This window comes from Oreochromis niloticus, linkage group LG16 (genome assembly GCF_001858045.2).
Source record: "Oreochromis niloticus isolate F11D_XX linkage group LG16, O_niloticus_UMD_NMBU, whole genome shotgun sequence".
Lineage (NCBI taxonomy): Eukaryota > Metazoa > Chordata > Actinopteri > Cichliformes > Cichlidae > Oreochromis > Oreochromis niloticus.
The window spans coordinates 34,282,219-34,306,255 of record NC_031987.2 but is presented as its reverse complement, the minus strand read 5'-3'; the positions used below and the strand labels follow the sequence as shown (position 1 = coordinate 34,306,255).

Genomic DNA, 24,037 nt, shown 5'->3' with positions numbered 1-24,037 from the left:
TTTAAGCACTATGTACAGGTGGAGCTTGCACCTTTATTATAACTAATAGCAGAACTTCTGTGACTATAAAAATGCATCTGTGGCATATAATCAGGGTTCTATATTATAGAAAACAAGGAACCCTGTTTAAAAGAAGTGCTGTGTCGACCGCACACAAAGTATAAGCTAGTTTGTTTTATTCTTCTCTTAGACAAAAGTTAAAACCATTACCATTACCTAATGTGTCCTTTTAGTTTACTGTTAGCATTAACTGTGTTACTCAGTGAAGACGCTAGTCTCCATGTAATTACTATGACGAGGCACAACAGATGTTTACAACAGCAGCAGCATAGATTCACATTCAGATCACTTCACATAGTCAGACTCACACAGCCTACAGTCTTTACACACTACCAACACTGTTGCATGTCAACAGATCAACAAACAGTGAGGTCAAGGAAAAAATAAAGAATTATAATCAGGTTACGTCTACAAAAAGCTTAAAAAGGTCTCTTTTTCTCTCTCAGACTGATGTCATGCACCAGAGTGTGTATGAACTGGTCCACACGGAGGACCAGCAGGAGCTCAGAAGAAACCTGGACTGGGCTTTGAATCCTCCTGCTCCAACATCCCCCAAAGGTGATCTCACCTCACACCTGCTTTTATTCCTGTATGATAGTTCAGCACCCACACTCCTTTACTACAGAGTCCTCTACCCTCAAAGTTTTTTCCCAGTTTCTCAACCTTGTTTATCTTTTTTTCTGTCTTTGCTTGGTAAGTTTTAACTTACCTTTGCAGCTGTCTCAACCCTGAGAGTTATTTCAACAGCATTGTGTCTGTTACAGTGTGGGACCCAAAGATTTCTCCAGATTCTACAGATCTTTCAATATTATCTTTGCCATCATCTAACTGAGTACCAGAGATGATGACATTTCTTCTTAAAGACTCAAATATGAAATAGTAAAGTCTGTGTTTTTGACCTTCCACTGCAGTCCACATGAACACAACCATAAACATTTGGATGTCAGTATCAGATAGTTAAGTACACGCAGTTTAAGCTGTAAGAACAGCCTCAGGTCAGATCACATGACCCTGTAATCTTCACTGTGGCTTATGAGGTGAAGTGGTCCCAGATCTGTGTTCGGGTTTTAAGATGCTTATGTGTTATGTGTTAGCACTCTGTTTAAGACCCGCGGCCCTGACACAACCTACGGACTATGAGAAACTGTTTGCACTCTCTTCTTTAAATCATTTGCAAATCTCAGGAACACATTTCTGAAAACATATCAAATATTTAAACCAGGACAGTTTGCTACATTGTAACAACTCATGTTGAATTTGATATGTCTCAAAAAGTTGAGTGAGGAAAAAGCAACGCTGGAGGAACATTTAAATGAACCTGTTGAATGAACAGGTCGTATCTTAGGGAGGTAGAGTTTCTCAGAAGATGAGCGGACGTTCTCCAGATTGCCAAAAACTGCACATTCTCCACTATAAAATTGCCAACACTTTGAGTATCTCATCATCCAAAGTACCTTATGTCATTTTAAAAAATGTTGAGAATCTTGAAAAATCTCTGTGCCCAAGGGGCCCGGTTGAAAATCAATATTTAATGCCCATTCAGACCTTCAAGAATCACTGCATTACAAACACACCCGACACATGGAAGTATTAGTAGCTTTGCCCACACAGATTTTTGCTTTTTATAGAGATGGAATTTGACAGTAGCTCATCTGTGGTCTCCTACAACCCGGAACACCTGCCTCCGGAGAACTCGTCCTTCCTGGAGAGAAGCTTTGTGTGTCGCTTTCGCTGCCTCTTGGACAACTCTTCTGGTTTTCTGGTACGTGACATTTTATATTTTTACCAGAGCTAACACATGACACACGCTTAACACGCTGGACTTGACATCCCTGTTCTCTGCACGTAGACATCTATCGTAGGAGTGTATCTGTGTATTTTTATATACCTGGTGAGTTAAAGACATGAACACGTATTTATGTAGTACTTTTCAGCTCTAACTGAACACTCTAAGCACTTTCTACTGCAATTTTATATTTTGCGCACTGGGTGCTGTGGATGTGGCTCTTTATGATCACTAACATTCAAACTGATAGATGATCATCTCTAGTTTTCTGAGCTTCATTTTCCCAGAAAAGGATCCAAACTTTTATCAGAGTCATCTGCTACCTGTTTTCATGTTCCCATGCCTGCTAACTCCCACCTTCACTGAGGTTTTTCCTCAAAGATCCATCTTTACAGTTACCTGTAGTAGTCACAGGTTATAAAAATAGTATATCTACTAATACAAATACAAAGTCACATACATTACCAGAAGGATAACTAGTTCTTTTGCTTACTTCCAGGCTTTGAATATCCAGGGAAGGCTGAAGTTCTTGCATGGGCAGAACCAGTGGCAAGAAAACGGAGGGAAAGCTGCACCGCTGCTTGCATTATTCGCTATTGCGACTCCTCTTCAGCCTCCATCCATTCTAGAGATCAGAACCAAGAACATGATCTTTAGAACCAAACACAAGCTGGACTTCACCCCCATGGCCTGTGACGCAAAGTAAAAATACATTTCAGTACTTTGTATTCGACTGAGATACCTCACATCTGATTTTTGTTTGTTTGTTTGTTCAGCAAACAAAGTTAGGGATAGGAGGTAAAATTAGGTTTGAGATTTGTATTAGCCACATGCTAAAGTGGAGCATTTTCATTGGATGTTAGATTACAGGTGACATCGCTCATTTTCTGTTGCGCGATTTTGGCGTTTCAAAGTGAGACAAAGAAATCTAGCAGACCGCTGACAAACCACATACGGGTTATGCGTAAGTTTAGTTGTGTTGTATGTGTTTTGATCATATGTATCCTCCTTCATGAGATCTTTGGGTAAGTCAGACAGATGGGAGGTTATTTATTTTTAGAAAAATGCAGAAAACTAAAACAACATCACACTGGTAGAAGTTTCACAGGGTGACTGTACTAAAATACAATACTATAGTTTTTTGTTTTGTTTTTGCTTTCTTTACAAAGCATTCATGACATACGGAATGAACTGTAAGCAACTGTCCAAGGTAATTCTGGTCGTTTTTTGTACAGGGGGAAGATAGTGCTGGGGTACACGGAGGCTGAGTTGCGGGTGAGGGGCTCTGGCTATCAGTTCATCCACGCCGCAGATATGTTGTACTGTGCAGAGAACCATGTCAGAAGTAAGTAACCAAAAACCAACTGTCAGCCAAAACAGTCTAGTTCATTCAAAGATGGGGCTGAATACTTGTGCCCTGTGCCTTGCCTGAAAATCCCTCATTTCCATCCTCTGCGAGGCGTTCTTCTGATTTGTTGCCTTGTATAAACAGAAGTTTTGATCAGCAGGTGGGTGGGGCTTCTGTGGTCATTACCAGAGCTGTGTGGCTGCAAGGATAATATCAGGAATTACACGCTCACTGAGCCAATAGTAGGAAACAACAAGTTTTATGAAATTGTGTAAAACAGTCTGAAGCCTGAGTTCTCAGCACGTGTCTGTATGTTGCCCTCATGATGTGAAAATGTAAGCTGTGCTTGGCAGTGGCCGGCCAACACTCTGATCCATAAAGGGCCACAGGGCGCACTACGTTCCTGTAGATCTTCAACTTGAGGCGGTCGGGCATTCGTCGGTCACACAGGACACCAGTGACTTGGCACCACTTCATCCAGGTCGCATTAATCCTGGCTCGTACGTTTGGCAGGATGTCGCCGTTGTTGCTGATCATTGATCTGAGGTACTTGAAGTGACATACGCCAGGTCTTCTCCATCGACACTAATGGTGCCATCGGTTTGGGGGCCGGCTTCTAAGTACTCAGTCTTCTTGGTGTTCAACCTAGGCCTGTACTCACTCAGGCGTGTCTTCCATTGCTGCGTTTGGTGTTGCAGCTCCATTCGGGATTCATCTGCGAGGAAGACATCGTCAAGCATAGAGGAGTGTCCAAGGGTGGGGTGCTTGGAGGTCAGCGGTCACGGTGTCAATGCAGAGGATGAAGAGAAGCGGGGACAGGGCGGAGCCTTGGTGAACACCCACGGTGATGTTGAAAGGTGGTGATGTTCTCACTGGGCTTCTGACTGTGCTGGTCACGTTTTTGTACAAGAGCTTGATCCAATCGACGTAGGCCTCTGGGACCCCGTGTGATCGCAGAGAGTGTCAGAGCAGGTCATGAGGGACTTGGTCAAAAGCCTTTTCCAGGTCGAGGAAGGCCATATGGATGGTCTTGGTCTCCTCTTGGTGCTTCTCCAACAGCAGGCGGGCGGCATGGATGGCATCTATTGTGCCGCATCCTTTGACGAAGCCACACCGGTTGGGCGTTACTGTGACAATTTCTCGCAGCCTGGCGTCGATGAGCCGTTTGAATACAGATCCAAAGTCTGACTTCCTAAAATTATTCTAGAATCAGGTCAGCAGCACACCACAGTGGGTTGAGCAGGCGATCCATATACTGCATGTTTTTCCTCTCTACCCCTCCTCTGCTGTCTGCTCCACTGCCCTGCCATAAAATAATAAATGCTAAAAATAAATAAATAACTTAATGTTCAACTAAATTCTAAAATATTATCAGATGTCACTAAATGAATAATGTGCTAAACTGTGAAATATAGCGACCCTACCAGTAACTTGCAAAGCCAAGCTGCACACATGTGTTTTGTAGCTTTGTAGTATTGGATGTCCTTCATGTGTGGTCTCTCTAGAGGGAAATCATAAAAGCCAGCAGCTAAAAAAGCTCTCAGCAGTTCTGATACACACACAGACCAGCCAGGTGATGCCATATTTACAATTCAAATTAAACCTCTCATTTTTAAGTGGTTTTTGAGTCTACCTGGAGTCTAGAGAAGCAGCTCAAGAGGAACATGAATCCTTTTGTTAGCAGCCTGGTCCCTGCCAGTTACTTTGGAAGCACCGAGTAATAAACGTGAAGTGGGAGTTGAACTAGACCAATTATGAAAATTTTGTGCACTAGAAGTTCCAGGACAATAACTTTTTATAATAATGTTTGCAATATTTATGAATTAAAGTAAAAGACTGAATGACTCAAATTTAACGTGCTGGTGAAAAGCAATCCCAGAATTCATTACAGCAGCCCGATGCTGGCAGGGAATGATCTCCTTAGCAGGAAAGCTAATCTCACAGATCTCAGCCTTGGCAAGGTTGGGGTGGATCAAATTTTGAGAGATCCAATTAGTAACAGAAGCTAGACAGTCATTGATGTTTATTATGTAAGATTATTGAGTTTGTACAGAGAAGTAAAGTTATATGTCATTGTTAAACTATATAGAGAACAGGGTAGAGTCCAGGATTTTAGTCTTGATTGAAACACAGCTCTCGACTCAGCAGGCTGTGAAAAACACTAAACCAAAGTTGACTGCAGGTGCCTAAACATTCACACCAAAAAAGTTTGTGCTACTGAACAACCTGAGTATGTACAGGAAATCCTGTGCTGATGACGTTTGGTCTGGTCAAAGAGTTCAGACAGCTTTTGTAAGTAATCCTGTGGGATTAGTAAACAGATTGAGCAAAGCTGCAGAGCTGCCTGAAGAGAGGATAGGGCAAAGCATCAGAGATGATCCATAGAGCAGCACCACCACGTGCACTTCAGTGGACAGATATCTTACTGACCATGATTAACTGTCTTTGTGCCTGACCCTAACCCACTAGTAAAGGTGAAATGAGTCCACTGCCACCCTGTCCAGCCTGGCAGGACACAGATGCGTGGATAATTTGTGACAACTTTCGGTGGAAACTCATTTCCGGGAAATCACATTTAAAATAAATACCTTTAATGGCATTTGGCATTTAATGCTAGTGTGCAAAACTTCAAAGTGTTATGTAGATTTAGACTGTCATAGTGGAAAGAGGTTATCTCTGAGTAACAGTTTTTCTGTTCAATGTTTACAGTGATGAAGACTGGAGAGAGTGGTCTGACTGTGTTCAGACTCCTGACTAAGGAAAACCAGTGGAAGTGGGTCCAGGCCAATGCCCGGCTGGTGTATAAGAATGGGAAACCAGATTACATCATCGCCACCCAGAGGCCTCTTTTGTAAGTACCTGTCTATGTACAAATCTCATTTGGTCATTTGTCTCGAGTAATACACTGAATCAAACCATTTAGATATCCATGCTCCTTCCCTTCAAACCCATACGTTTGCATTTTTTAGTTGTTAAAAAAGACTGCACGGAGAAGTCCTGACAATGATGTCTTCTGTGTTTATAGAGATGAAGAAGGAGGAGAACATTTGCGTAAGCGTTCTATGCATCTACCCTTTACGTATGCTACAGGAGAAGCCCTGCTCTATCAGTCCAATCATCCCATCGCAGGCTTTAGAGATGGAAGCTGTGTAAAAAATTTTAGCAAGTCAAAGAAGAACCGGACTGATAAGCTGCTGACGGATGGTCTGGACCCGGGCTCCCTTCTTGGGGCACTCATGAGTCAGGATGAGTCTGTGTATGTTTGCCAGCCAGCTGTGGAGCCCAAACTGTCATTTCACAGCAGCTTCTTTGCAGAGCACATTAGTTTCTCTGAAGGTGAACCCTCCAGCCTGCACAGAAGCTGGAATGAACCTGCTAATGGTGTTGTAGGTTCAGGTATCACAGAACCAGGTACCAGCTTTGACCCACTGCTGGCTACTTTGGACTCGCTCTCTTTGGAGGGCCAGGGGGTTATGGATGCAGAAGAGAGGAGTTACTCAAACAGCGAGCTGTTTGGAGCTCTGGAAGGGCTGGGCCTGAGTGCTGAGGACCTGGAGTTGCTGCTGCTAGATGAGCGTATGATCAGAGTTGAGATGGACCCTGAGCACGTGCCCACTTTGGATGATCTGCTGACAAACGATGAGATTCTCTCTTATATCTATGACTCGATAGAAGGAAGGACTGATTCCACAGTACATGGAGGACAGGTGCCTCCTAGCACTACCACAGCAACCTCCACACCAGTTTCATTATCAGAAAATAATCTTGATACTAGTGTGCAAATGCAGTTTCGTCCCTCCAAGCCTCCAATAATGGAGCACACTCCCATTGTCCAGCTATCCCAGCAGATGCAACAGCATCTCAACATGCGAACCACTAAAGTACCACCTAACTGGGGCCAGCAGAGTGACCATTTCCCCCACAGGATAGTAAATGGAGAGCTGCTGGGGCAAAATCAGTCTATTGGCAATGGACAATGGACAGCCCAAGACATTCTAGTCCCAGCAGAGATAGAGTTGAAACAACTGACCACACAACAGACTACTTTCACTGACAAGGCCTCAAACTTAAATAGCAAGCTTCACCAACACTACCTTCAGCAGGAGCAGCAACCAAGGACCCAGAAGCAGCTCTCACAACAGTGCCATGCCAAACAGACAGCAGCAAACCTTGACGGGCGATGTGGTCTGTCGAGCCCAGAGCATTCAGCAGAAAAAATGCCATGGCAGAACTACAGCTTCAGCGAAAACCTGGGCAGCAGTTTCTGCATCGATAACAGCCAAAACGCTCTTACAAACACCTCACTGGAGTCTTGCAGTGATTATAACAAACCCACTATGGACAGTGTGGATTACACAGTCAGTGGAAGTGGTTTGCTTGAGAGAAGTGCAGAGCAGCAGGGCGCTGAGTGCACAGTTGCATCTTTTCGTGGAATGAACCACAAAAGCCACACAGAGGAGATCCCGGGCCCCTTGTTCGAGGTCATCTCCAGTCTGTCGCAGTGCCCTCCCTCCACTAGCTCCCTGGAGCAGATTCTAAGAGTGGGTAAGCCCTGCTGTCAGCTTGACCACTTTGGCATGGTGACCTCTGAGATCCTTGATGACCCCAGTCACAGCAAGGTGAGGTTGCTGATAAGTGGCACATTGTCATGACATTGAAATCATTACTAGCTGCACAGCTCGGAGGTTCCTTCCTGAGCCCAGCATACAGAGTGTGTACCCAGGTTGGATAACAACATTTTAACTTTTTAGTAGCTTTTACATTTAAATCTGTTATTAAGGAAATCATCTTTTATCTGTCTGTATTCTATGTATTTAGACATGAAGGTGCATCAGTTACTCGGTAATTTGATTAAAAGAGAAGGAACAGTGGTTAGCACTGTTGCCGCACAGCAAGAAGGTCCTGAGTTCAATTCCACCATCAGGCCAGGGTCTTTCTGTGTGGAGTTTGCATGTTCTCCCCGTGTTTGCGTGGGTTCTCCCCGGGTACTCCGGCTTCCTCTCACCTTCCAAAGACATCCAATTAGTGGGGATAGGTTAATTGATCAATCTAAATTGCCCATAGGTGTGAATGTGAGTGTGATTGGTTGTCTGTCTCTGTGTGTTAGCCCTGCGACAGGCTGGCGACCTGTCCAGGGTGTTCTCTGCCTCTCGCCCTATGACAGCTGGGATAGACTCCAGTGCCCCCCGCGACCCTGAAAAGGATAAGTGGAAGCGAATGGATGGATGGATGGAATTTCATATTATAGTAAAGAATGTCACTCAGAATCCAGGAAGTAGTTGAGACAGCCTCGGGATGGTAGGGAAGAATGAGAGCGAGGGGTGACTGAAGCAAACGTCACTGCACATGTGGGTGAAAAACTCTGAGGTGGTGTTGGGTAGGTATGGTGCAAAAGTAAACGAGCAATGTGAAAGGATAGGTGGTAGTGTTTTTGTGGAAAGCATAGAAATGGCTGAGTGGAAAAAATGGAATGAGTATTTTAAGCAACTGGTGAATGAAGAAAATGACAAGCAGACTTTTTATTGTCATTCATAAGTGTGCAAGGAATGAAATGTCATTGCAGTTGACTCAACATAAGATGAAAAAATATTTAAAATAAATCAAATATGTTAAAATATGTATAGCAGCAAAATATATTATCACGTGCAATGGTAATGATAACTGATATTTTTCTGATATTCACAGATATATTTATATGCTCCATAATATTGGACCATGTTTCTTAATAAGGGTTTTGCCTTATTTATGTTTTTGTTTCTGCTTTTAAGATTGTTTTAAGATTATGAATAATAATCTTTGTCTTATACAAACACCCACTATGAGCCAAATGGCAGTCCTATTTGGTGTTAATGATGTTTTATATCCTTTGCAGATGGAAAATGGCTGCGTGCTAAACAGTACTTACCCAGGAGGTTGTGCCCTGCCTAACAGGAATGGATCTGTGCCTCCTACTATCCAGGTACCCAGCCCTGAGACTTTGCCTACACTTCCGGACCCACCAGCCACCGGCTTCTACCTCTGACCATCTGACCAGGGACAGTCATGTAGCAGGACACTGTGAATGGCCAGAAACATACAGTGACTGGACCAGCCTTATACAGCTACACACTACAACAAACAAAGCTGAAGAAACGTAGGCCGACATCTGTGTTGTCTGTTTTTGTCCTTTCATTTTGACTTTGTAATGTTGTGTCAGGGGAGGGGATCACCGAGTTATAGTTTAAGTCATATTATCATATGAGTTCTTTGTTTACACTAATGCAGTTAAAAGCGCTTAGCTTGTTTTAAGTAAATATGAATCATTGGAGGCTGGCTTTTAGAAATCTGCATTCAGATACATTGTAAAACCAACGTGTTCTCGTCCCAGGACATCAGATTCTGCTGCGCTGTCTTGGCATTGTTACTTTAATGCACCAGCATGGCTTTGTTAGACACAGACACCGACAACCGAGAAATCTGTTTTCAAGAGGAATTTACAAGTTAGCCAGCCAGGAGTCTGTGGTTTATGTCCTCTCAAGGAGTTCTGTATTTTGCACTTTCATTACAGTCAGTGATTCTTTGCCTATTTGTTTCATACAGATTATTCAGATTGAATCTACATTTAAATGGACCAAGAATTTGGCCACATCTCCTAATCTTAGAATTCAGGTGTTTTCAGCCCCATTTCCAGGGGTGTATAAAATAAAGCACCTATCCATGCAGTCTGTCTTTACAACCATTTATGAAAGAATGGGTCATTATAAGGAGCTCACAGAATTTCTGCATGGCACTGTAATAGGATGCTACTACTGCAGCAAGTCGGTTAGTGCAATTTCTTCCCTCCTTCCTACATATACTTTATAATCAATTTTAAGGAGTATTATTATTATTAAGTGGAAGCTTTTAGCAGCCAGAGTAGCTCAGCCACTAATGTGCCGTTACAATGCTAAGGCATACAATGTGTAAAAATGTAAAGTCACTGATTTGCTTACTCAGTAACTATGGAGGTCCAAACCTCTGGCATTAATGTAAGCACAAAAACTGTGGCATGTGTTTCCATGGCTCCTGTAGGCTTAATGTGTAGGTGCTCCAGTGTTACAGTAGCCATGTAGAGTCTGTTATGTAAAAAAGGTCTGATCCATCCATCTATCCATCCATTTTCTGCCCATCTCTGCCCAGACCACCCTCCTCCAGCACCTCAATTCAATTTTATTTATACATCCCCAAATCACAACAACATTCAAGTCAGTGCACTTTATACTGTAACGTAGACCCTACAATAATGCAACAGAGAAATCCCCAACAATCATATGGCCCCCTACAAGCAAGCGCTTTGGCAACAGTGGGAAGGAAAAACTCCCTTTTAACAGGAAGAAACCTCCAGCAGAATCAGGCTCGGGGGGGGTGGCTTCCTTCAGAGAAAGCTCATTTCTATATTGTATCTGCAACCTCATTCTTACGGTCACTACCCAGAGCTTGTGACTCAGGTGAACATAAGGGCGTAGCTATAATTCAACAGCTTTGCTTTTACACTCAGCTTTCCCCTTACCATCACAGACCAGTACAGCATCTGCATCACTGCAGATGCTTCTCGAACCTGTCGATCCAATCTCTTGGTCCACACCCCCCTAAATCATGAACAAGACCCCAAGATCTGTAACTGCTCTACCAGGGGTAGTAGTAGTAACTCGTTCCCAACCCAGAGAGCCCTTTTCAGTCTGAGGACCATGGTCTTGAATTTTGAAACACCATTTCTTATCCCAGTTTCATCACACTTGGTTGTGAACCACCCCAGTGTGAGTTGGAGAATCTCAAGATCCTGTGACCACCACACCAGACCTCCTCTTGGCTGCACCTAGAAATTTCATCTATGGAAATTTGTGACAAACAACAGCAGTCCCTTTGTTCAACAGTCACAAAGAACGAGTCTAACTTATTGCCAACAATGTGAACCGGGCTCTGGTAATGGTTGTACTGGTTAGGCCACAGCAATGGGCCTGATACCATATACTCCCAAAGCACCTCAACAGGACACACAGTTGAATGAAGTCCGCAAAACTCATGTAGACTGTTTGGGAACTCCCATTCATCCTCATATATCCTTGAGGAAAAAAAGAGCTGATCCAGTGTTCCACGAACAGGATGAAAACCACCCCGTTCCTCATGAATCTAAGGTTCTACTAACAGGCAGATGAAATACCCAGACTGAGGCTGAGAAGAATGAGCATCCAAAAGTTGGACCACACTTTGTGGACCCAATCCTTGAAGAGGGGAACCACCACCACCCCAGTCTCCCAGGCCAGAGGCACTGTCTCTGACTGCAACACAATGTTGCAGAGGTGTGTCAGCTATGACAGCACCACAACAGAGCCCGAGCCTTGACAAACTACCTCAGTGACCATAATCCCAGTCTTCTTATACTACAAGAAGCCATGATTGAGGAGATTCTTTGATGTGTTCGTTCAACTGTCCTCTGTTGAGGTCAGCATCCCCACTATAGTCCCATCCCCATTATATACAGTGTGGAAGGAAACTGCTTTCCCCTGACAGCTTGCCAGGCCAACTGAAAGGCTTCTTCCATGGCCTCTCTTCTCCCATACCTGAGTTTTTGCCTTGGCTACTGTCAGAGCTGCACTCTGCTTGGCCTGCTGGTACAGCTGTTCCATGTACTCAAAAGCAGTTTCAGTAACCAGGGCTCAGACCCCCACATCCTTCATCTTCTGTCTAATCTATGATTCCTGTGTTGTAGAATGCACAATCAGACAGGTTTTATATCATCTGTATGAATGTAGGAAAAGCTAGAGGAGCTCTGGAAACTTTTATAACTCTGATAAATGCAGTTCTTTTCTGGTGATATGTTTATTGTTTTGTGGGATCTTTCCTAATGTGACTATGCTTTGTTTTGCTTTGTATCTGAATGCACCATACAAACGCGTGATTACAGGTGTTGGTAGAGTTAACAGTTTTGCTCATGCTACAGGAATGTACTTGTTCAGTGTTTATTGATTTCTTTGTTGAATGATTTTCAACAATGAGATTAATCCAAATACATTTGAAAAAAAAGTATAGAACATGAAAATTATTCCTAGAACTATCCTGCACTTTATTTCTTCAACCCACTTAATGCACATTGGTAGTCAAGGACACTGGGGGGTGGAAAACCCTGATTTATGATTTATGGGGTTCTTCCCATTTAGACATGGTCTTGTTTTGCAGTACACTTCAAGTGATGAGTCCTCACAAGCACAAACATGTCATGTTAGTGTAATCATTTTTATTTTTCTCCACTTGAATTGTTTTTCTCTTGTTGATTATGTTGACATTGAATTTTGAACCTCTCAAAGATTCGTTTTTTTATATGTGGTCACTGTTACAAGTTTACCTGACTCATTTGGAAGAAACCCCTTGTGTATTTCTCTATATATCAATGTCCTATGGGAAGTTCCTGATTGTTTGGACATCCATATGTAAGATATTGTCTCTACCTAGGCTGCACTTACCCTTCCTCCCTGCTCTCACCTGCTCCATAACATCTACTATACTATACTATATACAAATGGAAAACTCACGATTTTAAGGGCAGAGCCTGATATCTTCATCTTGATATCATCTTGTTCTCAAACCAACCTAAAATGTGAAATATAGTCATTTAATGACACACGGGTGACAAATTAAAGGAAAAATTGACACCTGTAATGTGGGGATCTGTTGTGCTCTGTATCACCATTTTAACTTTGAAGAAGCATTTCCCGACTGTCCTTTCTTAAGGTCTAGTATTGGTTTAAAAACATTGCAGAAATAATTTCAGTGTCTGCTGGACGTCCTCCTTGAAGGTCATCTGATGTTCATCCTGCACTTTCTAGTGAGGACATGTTTTATATTCATTAAAACAAAACTAAATAACATTTTCACATGTGAGAAGAGTCAGAACCTATTGAAAGAAATTATCTGGGATAAGGGAAGCCTCACATGTACAACCTGTTGCTCTTAAACCCTTTTTCAATCCTAAGCCAAGTGAATCAGACACTGCTGTCATTGGATAGTCCAGACAGACGGCTTCACTGTGCATGAAATCAGACAGAATTTACACATGGATGAATATAAATGGATTAGTGTGCTTCAGAAATTTGCCAGCCTGCTAATAGTAGTCTATATGTGAAGTGTACATGTGATGTGGTTGTTACGGTTATATTCAAGTCAATTCATGAACAATTCAATTGAAATGTGCATTTGCTATAATTAGCACCAAATTGTGAACAAATTTCAGTAAGAGATCTTCTGTAAACAGAGCCACATCATAATCTGCTCATTTACAGACTTTGTTGTCATGATACAGACAGTTTTGACCGTGGAAGTTATATCAGTATTTCAACCATGTTTTGGGGGTATTTATTTACATATAACACAGTTAAGATACAAGGACTCAGCTGGTGCCCTGGAGAAAACAGCAAACATAAAATAAGAGTGAATAAAGCTAAGCTACTGGCAAAAAGATTATGGATACAAATGCTCTTTTTTTTCACTGGGTGGGCAAAAACTAACTCATCAGTAAAGCTGCTTTTGTGCCTGTGTTCATGTGACAATCTCTACATTCAGAAATAGAAATAAGTGTTCTGTTGTAGAAATAGAAAATAAAAAAACATCAGAGAAATAAGATGGACTGCTTCCATCAAGCCGTAGTCCACCAGATGAATACAAAGTAGCGCTGAGTGATCACTTTTATGTTTTATATCCTAATGAATGTGCTCTCTTCCTGCATGGCAGCACCCTAATTCATTGAATGGCTCAATCATTATTTAAAGCCTACTGTGTTTTAATGAAGGTGGTATTCTCCCAGATGAGGGAAAAATATGTTTCATCTCTCGAGGAGAGTTCCAGCGATTTTTAGAATTCATCCCTTTAAATAGCACCAGATAGGCCAAAACTGCATGTATAGATTTTCCTTTAATTTGTCACTCATTCACCTTTTAAATAGTAGAAAATGAGGAAACATGAGGTCAGTCATTTCAGGTCTACACAGTTAAAAACAAAAGAAAACCAAATGAATTTAAAAATAGATCTGTAGTGGGCAGACACACTTCTGAATGTTTCTTGTACAGCATAAAATTACTCAGAAATGAAGATGAGTCAGATTATTTCATCAAGAGAAGATGCTGAAAAGAGATTTCTATTGTTCAAATAATGTTATTATTGAGAGAGCTGCTGTTATTTTGACATGTTTGCGATGTGAAACACGTGGACGTTACATGTCATCCGACTCGTTTCTTTATTTTTATTTTTCCCACAGCAAAAATGTCTGCTCTATTTAATATGATTGATGTGACTTAGTGTGAAACGATGTGTATTTAAAGTAAAACAAACAGGTATGTACATAGTTTTATGTCATGTCACTTGTTTCACTATTTTTGAGACACCCAACAACCCCTTTGCTATTTTTTGTGTTATTTTCTATTGTAAATAGTACTTTCATCACAAAGCACTGTACTCTGTGACAGCCTGAAAATGGTGCCATATTACTGAACTTTTATTCTGTCTTTACCTAACCACGGTAATGTTACCAAGACATGGTGTGCTGTAGATGTTGCATATTTGGCCTGTGCCCTTTGATTTCTTGTTTCAGAAGCATTTTTTCCTTTAAAATAAAGATTTCTGCAAACACACAAACATCTTACAGAACTATGGAACTATGACCACTCATACATTTCTGTCTTTCAGCCCTCTAGTTTTGTATTCACATGAACAGTAGGGATGTCTAACGTCTGTCAATGAATTCTTATTGTGGACCCCTGACATTTAAAGGTGCTATACGTAGCATTTGAACAATAAAAAAACCTGTACCACATTTGATTTGTGAAGCCTGCATAATTACAGAGAACAACGTAGCCAGGATTTGACCAAGGTGCAACCTCTATGTAAGAAAAATGAAGCCACGGCTCAAAGGCCCAAATCTGTAATTCTCCAAGTGCAATGAAATAAAATCCGGTCTTTAAGTCTGGCATCATTAGCCGTGCCTGGGCCCAAACTCCACTGCAGGTCCCGAAGTCAAACGATCGCTGCGGCATCAACGAGAGTTAAAAACTGTTAAAATGATCAGCGTTGCTGCTTTACCAGGTGTAACAATTAAGTTTAACATCCAGGTATCCATGAAAACCGAATTTATTAAATTTAACGGAGTTAGAAGTTAGCAGGAAGTTAGCTCGCTAGTTTCCACCTAAACATGACATACCATGTTCTGACTGAGAGATTTCTGTTAAAATTCAAACGTACAGCTCTGTTATCACTTCCAACATAAATGAAGACAGAAAACTAAACAGCAGTGATGTTTGTAGGGTTACTGAAGTTGGGCTAGCTGGTATATAATGATATGCTATGTAGTAACTAGCTACACAGCTATGTTAGCATAAGATAAACACAGTGAAGCTGGAGGATGAACGCTAACTTTTTTCCACTCCATAAAAGTTAACGTGAGGGTTCCCGATGGTTAGGGATAAATGGAATCGCATGGCAGGATGCTGTAAACGGACCAAACTTCAGTCAGGAGAACAACTGAGATAATCCATCCACAATACCAGGTTAGTCATTAATATACTGCTGCATGGGCTGGGGTGTAGGTACAGCGTAAGGTTTTAAAAACTGAGCTTTAAAATGATTAGCGGTAATAAAAACCAAGAGAGGCCGACAGTGATCACTGACTGTTTTTAGGGGCTTGTTCAGATTAAACAGAAAAAGATACAAAGCATTAAAACATGTTAAATACACAACAGCCTTATTAAACGCAGAGTAGTTTGGACCCGGAAGCAGGATTCATCACGTCATCACTTAAAGACTGGATTGAAATGAAAGAACACCAGGGTGGTGTGTGCTTACAGGACATAATGTTCAGTGTGAGACTGCAGCCTCGTGCTGGTCCATCTGCGGCCCTCCTCTGAGTGCTCAGTGTGCTTTTCATGGGAAATCAAACACAAGAAGACTAAATGGTACCATTATAGTGTATATGTTTTCATTAAAACCTGAATGTGGAAATGTTGGTCTTGATTTTTTCTACTATAAATACATTTTATTTCTCTACAGGTAACACTGGCCATCCTCCTAATTTTGCACACTTAAAAGAAGTGTATTTTAAAAAATAATCAGAGCATGGGAACATTGTATGAACATCTTATTTTAACAAAACATCTTACTTACTCCTCAAACTAACGACGTCATTGAAAGGTTATGAATGTTATTATGAATGTCAGCTAATCGAGTTTGGAGCTTGAACTTAACCGCTGTATTTGCAAACATATTTATCTCTATTTTAAAAATGAAATTATATACTTTATTAATCTCCTGTAGGGAACTTCCTCTCTGCATTTAACCCATTCACTCAGTGAAGCAGTGGGCAGCCACCAGTCCAGCGCCCGGAGAGCAGTGCGTAGGGACGGTACCTTGCTCAGGGGTACCTCAGGGTAGCCGTTTGAACCCCCGCCCTTGCGATCATGGGGCGAACGCTCTACCCTACTGCGCTATCTCCTCCCCCAATTTAGTTAAGTAATTGTTGGGCCTTAAAGAGATAGACTCCACTGACTCAGAGACCAATCACTACTGTCAGGAGTTTTCCTGCAGTGCAACTCAGGTCGGAATAAATGACACTCAGACAGGTTTGCAAGTTAACGTGCACACGGGTGAGAGCTCAACGGAGACTCACACCCTGCAACAGTTGTCAGCCTTTATTTATACTTCAAGCATATTTGTGTAGCATGTCCTTCTCAGAGATGTACAGGAAGAGATAAAATAGAACTGTGCTGCGTGCAGGCTTCCTGTTGAGCTTGCACAGAGCGTAACTTCTCTATTTAAGCTGAATACTAAAAGAGCAAACACATCTAGATAATGAAATGTACTTTTAAGCATAAACATAATAAAATCTTTTGACAACTACAAACAAAGCAATAGTGATGTGTCGGTCGCGAACGAAACAGCTCTTAGTAGTGATGGTAAATTTGATTCTTTTTACTGAATCGAGTTTTAATGAATCACTCACCAAAGTGAATCGGGTTTTTTGAGTCATTTGATTCACTGAGTCAGTTGACCAGAGAGTGCAAAAAATGTACATTTTCACTCAAACTTAATTTGTTTCTCTTTTCATGTATATCCTACTGCTAAGATGAGTGATTCTAAAAGAAACCTATTTTATAGAGCAAAAAAAATTCTAAAGGGAACATTTATTTTGTTTATTTTTATTTTATTAGTATTTTCCTTAAATGTGTCAAATATATATTTTCTCATCTAAATGTCCACTGATCTGTGAGCCAGGGGGCAGTAATGCGCCTTAACATTGGTTGCCAACCAAGAAGAAGAAGAAGCTGTGAGCCAGGAGGGAGGGGGTGAGTGAGTCCTGAGTGATTCGCTTACTCTATGATTCAGCACAGGAGGGAGGGGGTTGGTGAGTCCTGAGTGATTCGCTTGCTCTATGATTCAGCACAGGAGGGAGGGGGTTAGTGAGTCCTGAGTGATTCGCTTACACTTACGATTCAGCACAGGAGGGAGGGGGTTAGTGAGTCCTGAGTGATTTGCTTACCCTACGATTCAGCACAGGAAGGGAGGAGGTGAGTAGCTCAAATGTGCTGTTAGCATGTTAGCAGAGCGATGCTACTGTGAACCGAGGAGCTATTGTCTTGATGTGAGCTTCTACTCAAGGTTTTTTCTTCCAGTTCAGAGCAGAAATGTTTTTGTTAAGATACTGGATGTTGTGTTTTTCTCCACAATTTTAATTATAAGCTAGATATATTGCTGCTAACAGCAACAGGGATGAGTCAGTGAGTCAGTTGGGCTTGTGAATCATGATTCATGAGTCAGTAAAGTGATTCTCGAGTATTGAACGATTCGTTCATGACTCACGCATCACTAGCTCTTAGAGCCGGATCTTTGATGTGAACGACGCGAGCCGGCTCCTTATTGCGAGCCGTGGAGTTTTTTTTTCTTTCTCTCACCCTCTCTCGCACTTTTTTCCCACTTCACTCCACATGCGAGCCTTGTGCTTTGCGCTGGGCAGAGGGGGGAGGGGCGGTAGTTACACTCGCAGTAGCACAGGAACAGAGCAGGAGGGAGAGACAGGGAAAGAGCCAGGGACAACAGCGTCACATTAGAAAGGTATAGTAATCATCCACAACTATTTTCAGTTGCGGATGATAAAGGATTCAGAAAGTTTATTCATGCAGGCCCATATGACAGAGAATATGCATGTTCTTTTTGCTTTCATATTTTAATTTATATTTAATTGTGTTGTGGTTTGCAGTGTTTTGTGTTGTTTCACTTTAAATTTGTTTAAAAGGAAAAAGCTGAAAATTTTAATAGTTAAAAGTTGAAATGTGAATAGTTGGTTTTTGTATTATATGATTTATTTATTACATTTTATGTGGAGTGAATAAATAAAAGTATATTTACGGTGGCCCCTAGAGACAAAGCACGTACAAACTTCAAAACACGTACAAACTCTAAAACACCAAAAACTCCAAAACACCTAAAAACTCCAAAACACGTAAAAACTCAGAAGCACATACAAACTCCAAAACACGTAAAAACTCAGAAGCACATAAAAACTCAGAAGCACGTACAAAACACAACAGAAGTGCTCCAGGATGCTAGGGCGCAGTGTTGAGCTTTTGTTACCTAGTGGCTACACAAGCCAAGAAGTACCAACGACCGGATTTGGTGTGTGGTAGTAACAGGTAAATGAACATTTTTTTTTAAATTATTTGAATATATATGAGTGCTTGTGTATAAATACACAAACAATACACATATGCTTTCAATTGTGTAATTTAAGTGATCTAGGTAGCTCTGTTTTGGAAGTTCAGTTAACGCTAGAAATGTGTTTTGGAGTTTGTACGTGCTTTGGAATTTGTACGTGCTTTCTGGAGTTTGTACGTGTTTTGTCTCTAGGGGCCACCGCATATATTTATATATAAACATATATAAATAAAACTACTTTGTTTTGTTTTTTTACATTAGTAATTCCTTTTGTGCATATTTTATATTATTGTTAATAATACATTAATTAAAGCAACAAAACAACCTGAAGAGACCGTTTGGAGCCGATAGAGCCGGCTCTTTTTAGTGAGCCGAGCCGAAAGAGCTGGTTCTCTAAAAAGAGCCGGAAAGCCCATCACTACAAAGCAAGACCACACAGCATTCTTTGTCTTTTACTTGCTGCAAGGGGAGTCCGGTCAGGGTCTTGTAAGCTCTTCACCTGATCTCAGCCAACTCCAAATTCCAGCCTCCCCTCACAGTCCTTTTATTGACAACCATAGTTACACAAACATCTCATTAATCATGTGACAGATAAGGCACTCACATGTGAACATGTGACATGTGAACATGTGATCATGTGATATGTGACATCATATCACATATCACACCACATATCACTGTGACCTTTCACCAACATCTCCAGTCACCTCATATATGGCGTAACCTTGCAAGTGGTTGTGCTTGCAATGGAAAATTACGAAAGACTGAAAACAAGTCTTCTAATCTTCTAATCTTAGCCTTCCTGCACAATGACAACCATATTAATCCACAATTCTCTAACATTTCCCTCCTTTTTGTCATTTTGCAAGGCACTCCTGTGTAATATACTCTCAGCCATGCACCACTTGTACATGACATTTTCAGTGCACTCATCATTTATACACAGGCGTCCGCCATGTCATCCACTTCATGTTGCTGGAACAATACATAGTTAGTAAATGTGTTAGCAACCATCTTACTTATCATCAATCTTATACATGGTAGAATGCATCCTACGAACAGGCAAAACATTGTCAACAGTCCAGGAACAGGAGCTAACACTTTCAATGCAGTTATCAAATCCAAAGCCAGCCTGTTCTGTAGGACCAACGCTCTGATGGCCACCTGCTCTTCTCCAAGGGCTTTTCCTAGGGTCTTGGTCACGTTTATGTCTCAATAGCGCATAGCGGTTGATTTCCATGTGATCTCAAACCTTTCCCAGGCCGACCCACGGAAACAGGCTTTGACCAAACTTCGCTCCAGCTCCCCAGATGCGGAACTGGTACGGCAAATCCGTCTGCACAGTCAGGCCATCTGCACTGCGTCTTCTGCGTGTATTAGGGTGATGCTAGAGTCTCTCCATGAAGAACACATGATCTGATAGTTCCACAAGAGTGCACAGGCCTCCCCACAGTGCTGGCAACGATGGGTAGGCTTTGTGTCCGCAAAGGAAGTACCAGTCTGCCAGCACTCTTGTCCCTTTGGCGAGAGTTGGGTTGAGTGGTGTCAGGGCGCTGGATAGTGCACACAACCCGACTATAACAAGTGGCACCTTCCTCGCCATTCTAAATGAATGTGGCTCTGTTGTTTTGTTCACCGGTTTGAGACTGAGACGACACTAAAAGTCGCCCGCCCTTTGTAGCCGGAGATCCACCACTACTTGGTGTTGGCTTGAAAACCCCTTCTTACAGTGGGTTTGGTGAATTCACATTGGTCTTTCTGCTATCTTTACAGCTGTGGGTGTTGTCAACAGCTCTTGGTACGGGCCTTCCCACCGTGGGCTGGATCAGAAACATTTGGCAGATTATTTGTACTCATGACTTCCTTGCTTTTTAGCATTTTTATCATCCAGTCTGTTAGTGTGTTTTCTTGCTCGGCTCTGCTATCATCACTACAAAAGACTGGTACTTTAAATGATCTGCCGTATATAATTTCAAAGGGTGTCGGACCGTTCTCTGTCGGTGTTTTACCCTGCCATTTGTTCTTTCTACCAGCCCTGTGCTTTGTGGGTCGTATGAGCAGCTGTTTTTCAGTGTTATCCCTAGATGCTGTGCCATGCACCCAATCACTTTATTCACAAAGTGTGGGCCATTGTCACTATAAATAGTCTGTGGAATCCCATGCTCTAGGATGACGTTCTTGCATATTACTTTGGCAACTGAAATGGCATCTGCTTTCCTAGTTGGGATCATTTCTACCCACTTTGAAAAGGGGCACACTATCACTAGGCAGTACTTATAGTTGTTATAGTTGGAAAGTTCTATGAAGTCCATGTGTATGACTTGGAATGGGTGACTGGGTCTAGGTAATTTCCCTCTCTTGGGTTTCAAGTTTCCCTGAGCATTGTGCTTGCAACATATTATACATGCTCTACAAATTTTTTTTGAAAAGGTATTGAGTCCTAGTGTATGAAAATGTTGTTCTACTGCTGCTACCATCCCTCCTGTTGAGACATGGCATGGCCCATGGCTCAAAATCGCAGCAGTTTTGTATAAGTTTTTAGACAGTATTGGCTTATCAGATAGATAATAAATACTATCTTCTAGGCTTGCCTCTTTGCTGCGCCACATCTGCTTTTCTGCAGTAGGCGAGCATGCCTGCATGTGTGCCAATACCTCTTGTGTGATATACAGGATTTTGTTGCTTTTTGTATTAGTAAAGTGTGAATGCCATGTGCTCCTAAGGCTGCCTCTTTTGCAGTTTTATCTGCAAAGGCATTTCCTAGTGTGACTGGGTCTTTCCCTCGGGTGTGCGCTGCACATTTACACACAGCAGCTTTGCTGGACAGTAATACTGCTTACAGCAAGTTTTGCAGTAGCTTTGCATGTTCTACAGACTTCCCTGTTGAGGTTGTCATTCCTCTCCTCGACCACTGTGCTGTGAAGAAGTGCAGTGTAGCGAATGCATACTGGCTGTTAGTGTATATTGTCACATCCTGTTTCTCTGCAGCTTTACATGGTTCTGTCAGAGCAACTATCTCTCCTGCTTGGGCAGACATGGAGTGTGCTAGCTGCCCTGCACGGATCACTTTTTCACTGTCTACTACAGCAAAGCCTGTTTTGGTCTTTCCCTCTGCAGTTTTGAAGCTTGAGTGATCGACAAACCAAACCTTTCCCTCGTCTAGCCTGCCCTTGGAAGAATATCTCAGGATATTCATCAACCACAAAAGCGGTGGCAGTGCGTGTGTTTTGTGATTTTTTCTTTTTGCTTTTGATCACTTCCTGTGCATGCCGTGCCCAATTCATACATTGAGCCACTCCATCTGTGGAGTGATTCACATTCTGTTTTCTAATAAAATCTGCAATGGGTGGGTGGAACCCATTCATTAGGGCATGTTTTAGCTGTTGTTGGTAGGCGCCAGCTGCGTCATCACTCTCTTGAAGCCCACTATGTCTTTGAATACTTCCTCTAATCTTCCTCTATACTCATGAACATCCTTCCTTTCCTTTTGTGTGCACTGTGAGATTTTGGTGTAATCTGCAACTGTTCTGAAGGTGTTTCTCAGACATTCATACACCCCATTAATTTGGCCTGTGAGTTTTGTATTCCCATAGGGCAGGGTGTTGGCACCCTCTTGTCCTGTATAAGCCCCTCTGACACGAGTCCAATTGTATGTGAGGCACCTGCTAAAGGTAGCCTCGGTTTCCTGTCCGTTTAAGCGGTACAAGGAACAAAAGTGTTTGTGTTGAGTTATGAACTCGTCAACATTAGTCAATGGGTCCCCCAGGCTTTTACAAGCTTCTGCGCACTCAGCGTCAGTCCATGGTCTATAGACATGGATGGTGCAGTTGTCATCCCCATTCACTCCGAAGTGGGGGTTAGCAACTTCTACTGTGGGGTACATGTTTACTTCATGGAAAGGGTCAGGTTTGTGGGGATAACCCCCTTCGTCATCTCCCGTTGGCGCTGAGATGCCCTTTTTCAGTTGTGTTAAATCACTTTTTTCTCATTTTCTCTCTGCAGTCTTGTCTTCAGTGGGCTCAGCGCCCCTCCTATCACTTCTCCATACTCAGCTACTAGACTCTCTGGCTGTGTCCCAATTCAGGCTATGCACGCTTGAAGTACGCATTTCAAGTGCGAGTACGTCACCGCCACGCGACGACGGCTGTCCCAATTCAAAGTGCACTTCAAATGCATACTCCAAATGCGCCGTCGATTTCCCCAAATATCAAGCGTGGTCCGGTGCACGCTTCGTGGTCTCATATATCCCACAATCCATAGCGCGACGCAGCCAGGCCAGTGCGTAATGATGTCAGCAGCTGCGGAGGAGCTTGAAACGGCGGCGGAGGACAGCAACACCCGCAAATGTAAGATATGTGTGAAGGAGCGAAACAAATGCCACGATGTAAAAGTTAATGGGAGGTTAATAGAAAATGTCAAGGTGAATCATGTCAAACCTGCCCGACCCACGTAACCGTAAATGAACAGACCCGCAAAGCTGTGAATCCTGTACCAGACCGAGGGCAGTATGAATAGACGTATCACCACTACAAGTGCAATCAACTGTACTAATATGACCCTGCCTGTGCCGCAAACAGGAATGTCAACATATACCAGGCAGGAATGTAGCTGTGTCCGCAGCACATTAAATATAAAATGCAAATGCATAAAATATAACATATACATACATTTGTTACAGTTATCACACCTGCCATGTCAAATATGTCAAAGGGGATATCTCAAAGCGCCCTGAGGCGACTTTTGTTGTGAGTCTGCCCCATCCAAACAAAACTCAATTGAATTGTATTGAAACAAAACATATGACAGAGAACCCCCGACCCCAACCTAAGGCCTGTCAAAGTAAATGTTCTGCCCCACTCAGTGCTGTCCCTTTCCCGCAATAAACAGTATTGCCTGACATTGCAGTGTGTATGTTCCACACAGCTGGAAATGCTGAACTGACGGCAAATGGAGAAATGCTAAAACAGAAGTGCAGGATGGTGGGGAATGTAATCCAATGTCACACTGCATTACAGGGACCACGGAGCAGACGGCAGACCTCATTCGACTCCGCCGTGACAATGAGCACCTGTTCACGGGTGCGAAACACTCAGCCGCAGTGGGTTGGAGGTACAGCAACAGTATGATGTCTACAA

General features: G+C 42.4%; 1 protein-coding gene across 1 annotated transcript in view; it reads left to right on the top strand.

Annotated features, from left to right (window-relative positions):
- Positions 1-14,837, top strand: part of LOC100711615 (aryl hydrocarbon receptor) — a 46,556-nt gene extending 31,719 nt beyond the window's left edge. Inside the window, exons 6-12 of the mRNA XM_025903995.1 lie at positions 507-618; positions 1,689-1,822; positions 2,346-2,548; positions 3,082-3,191; positions 5,904-6,045; positions 6,220-7,813; positions 9,067-14,837. Coding sequence (XP_025759780.1) covers positions 507-618; positions 1,689-1,822; positions 2,346-2,548; positions 3,082-3,191; positions 5,904-6,045; positions 6,220-7,813; positions 9,067-9,216 — 2,445 coding nt within the window. The 3' untranslated portion in view covers positions 9,217-14,837. The remainder of the gene's footprint in view (positions 1-506; positions 619-1,688; positions 1,823-2,345; positions 2,549-3,081; positions 3,192-5,903; positions 6,046-6,219; positions 7,814-9,066) is intronic.
- Positions 14,838-24,037: the final 9,200 nt, after the last annotated feature.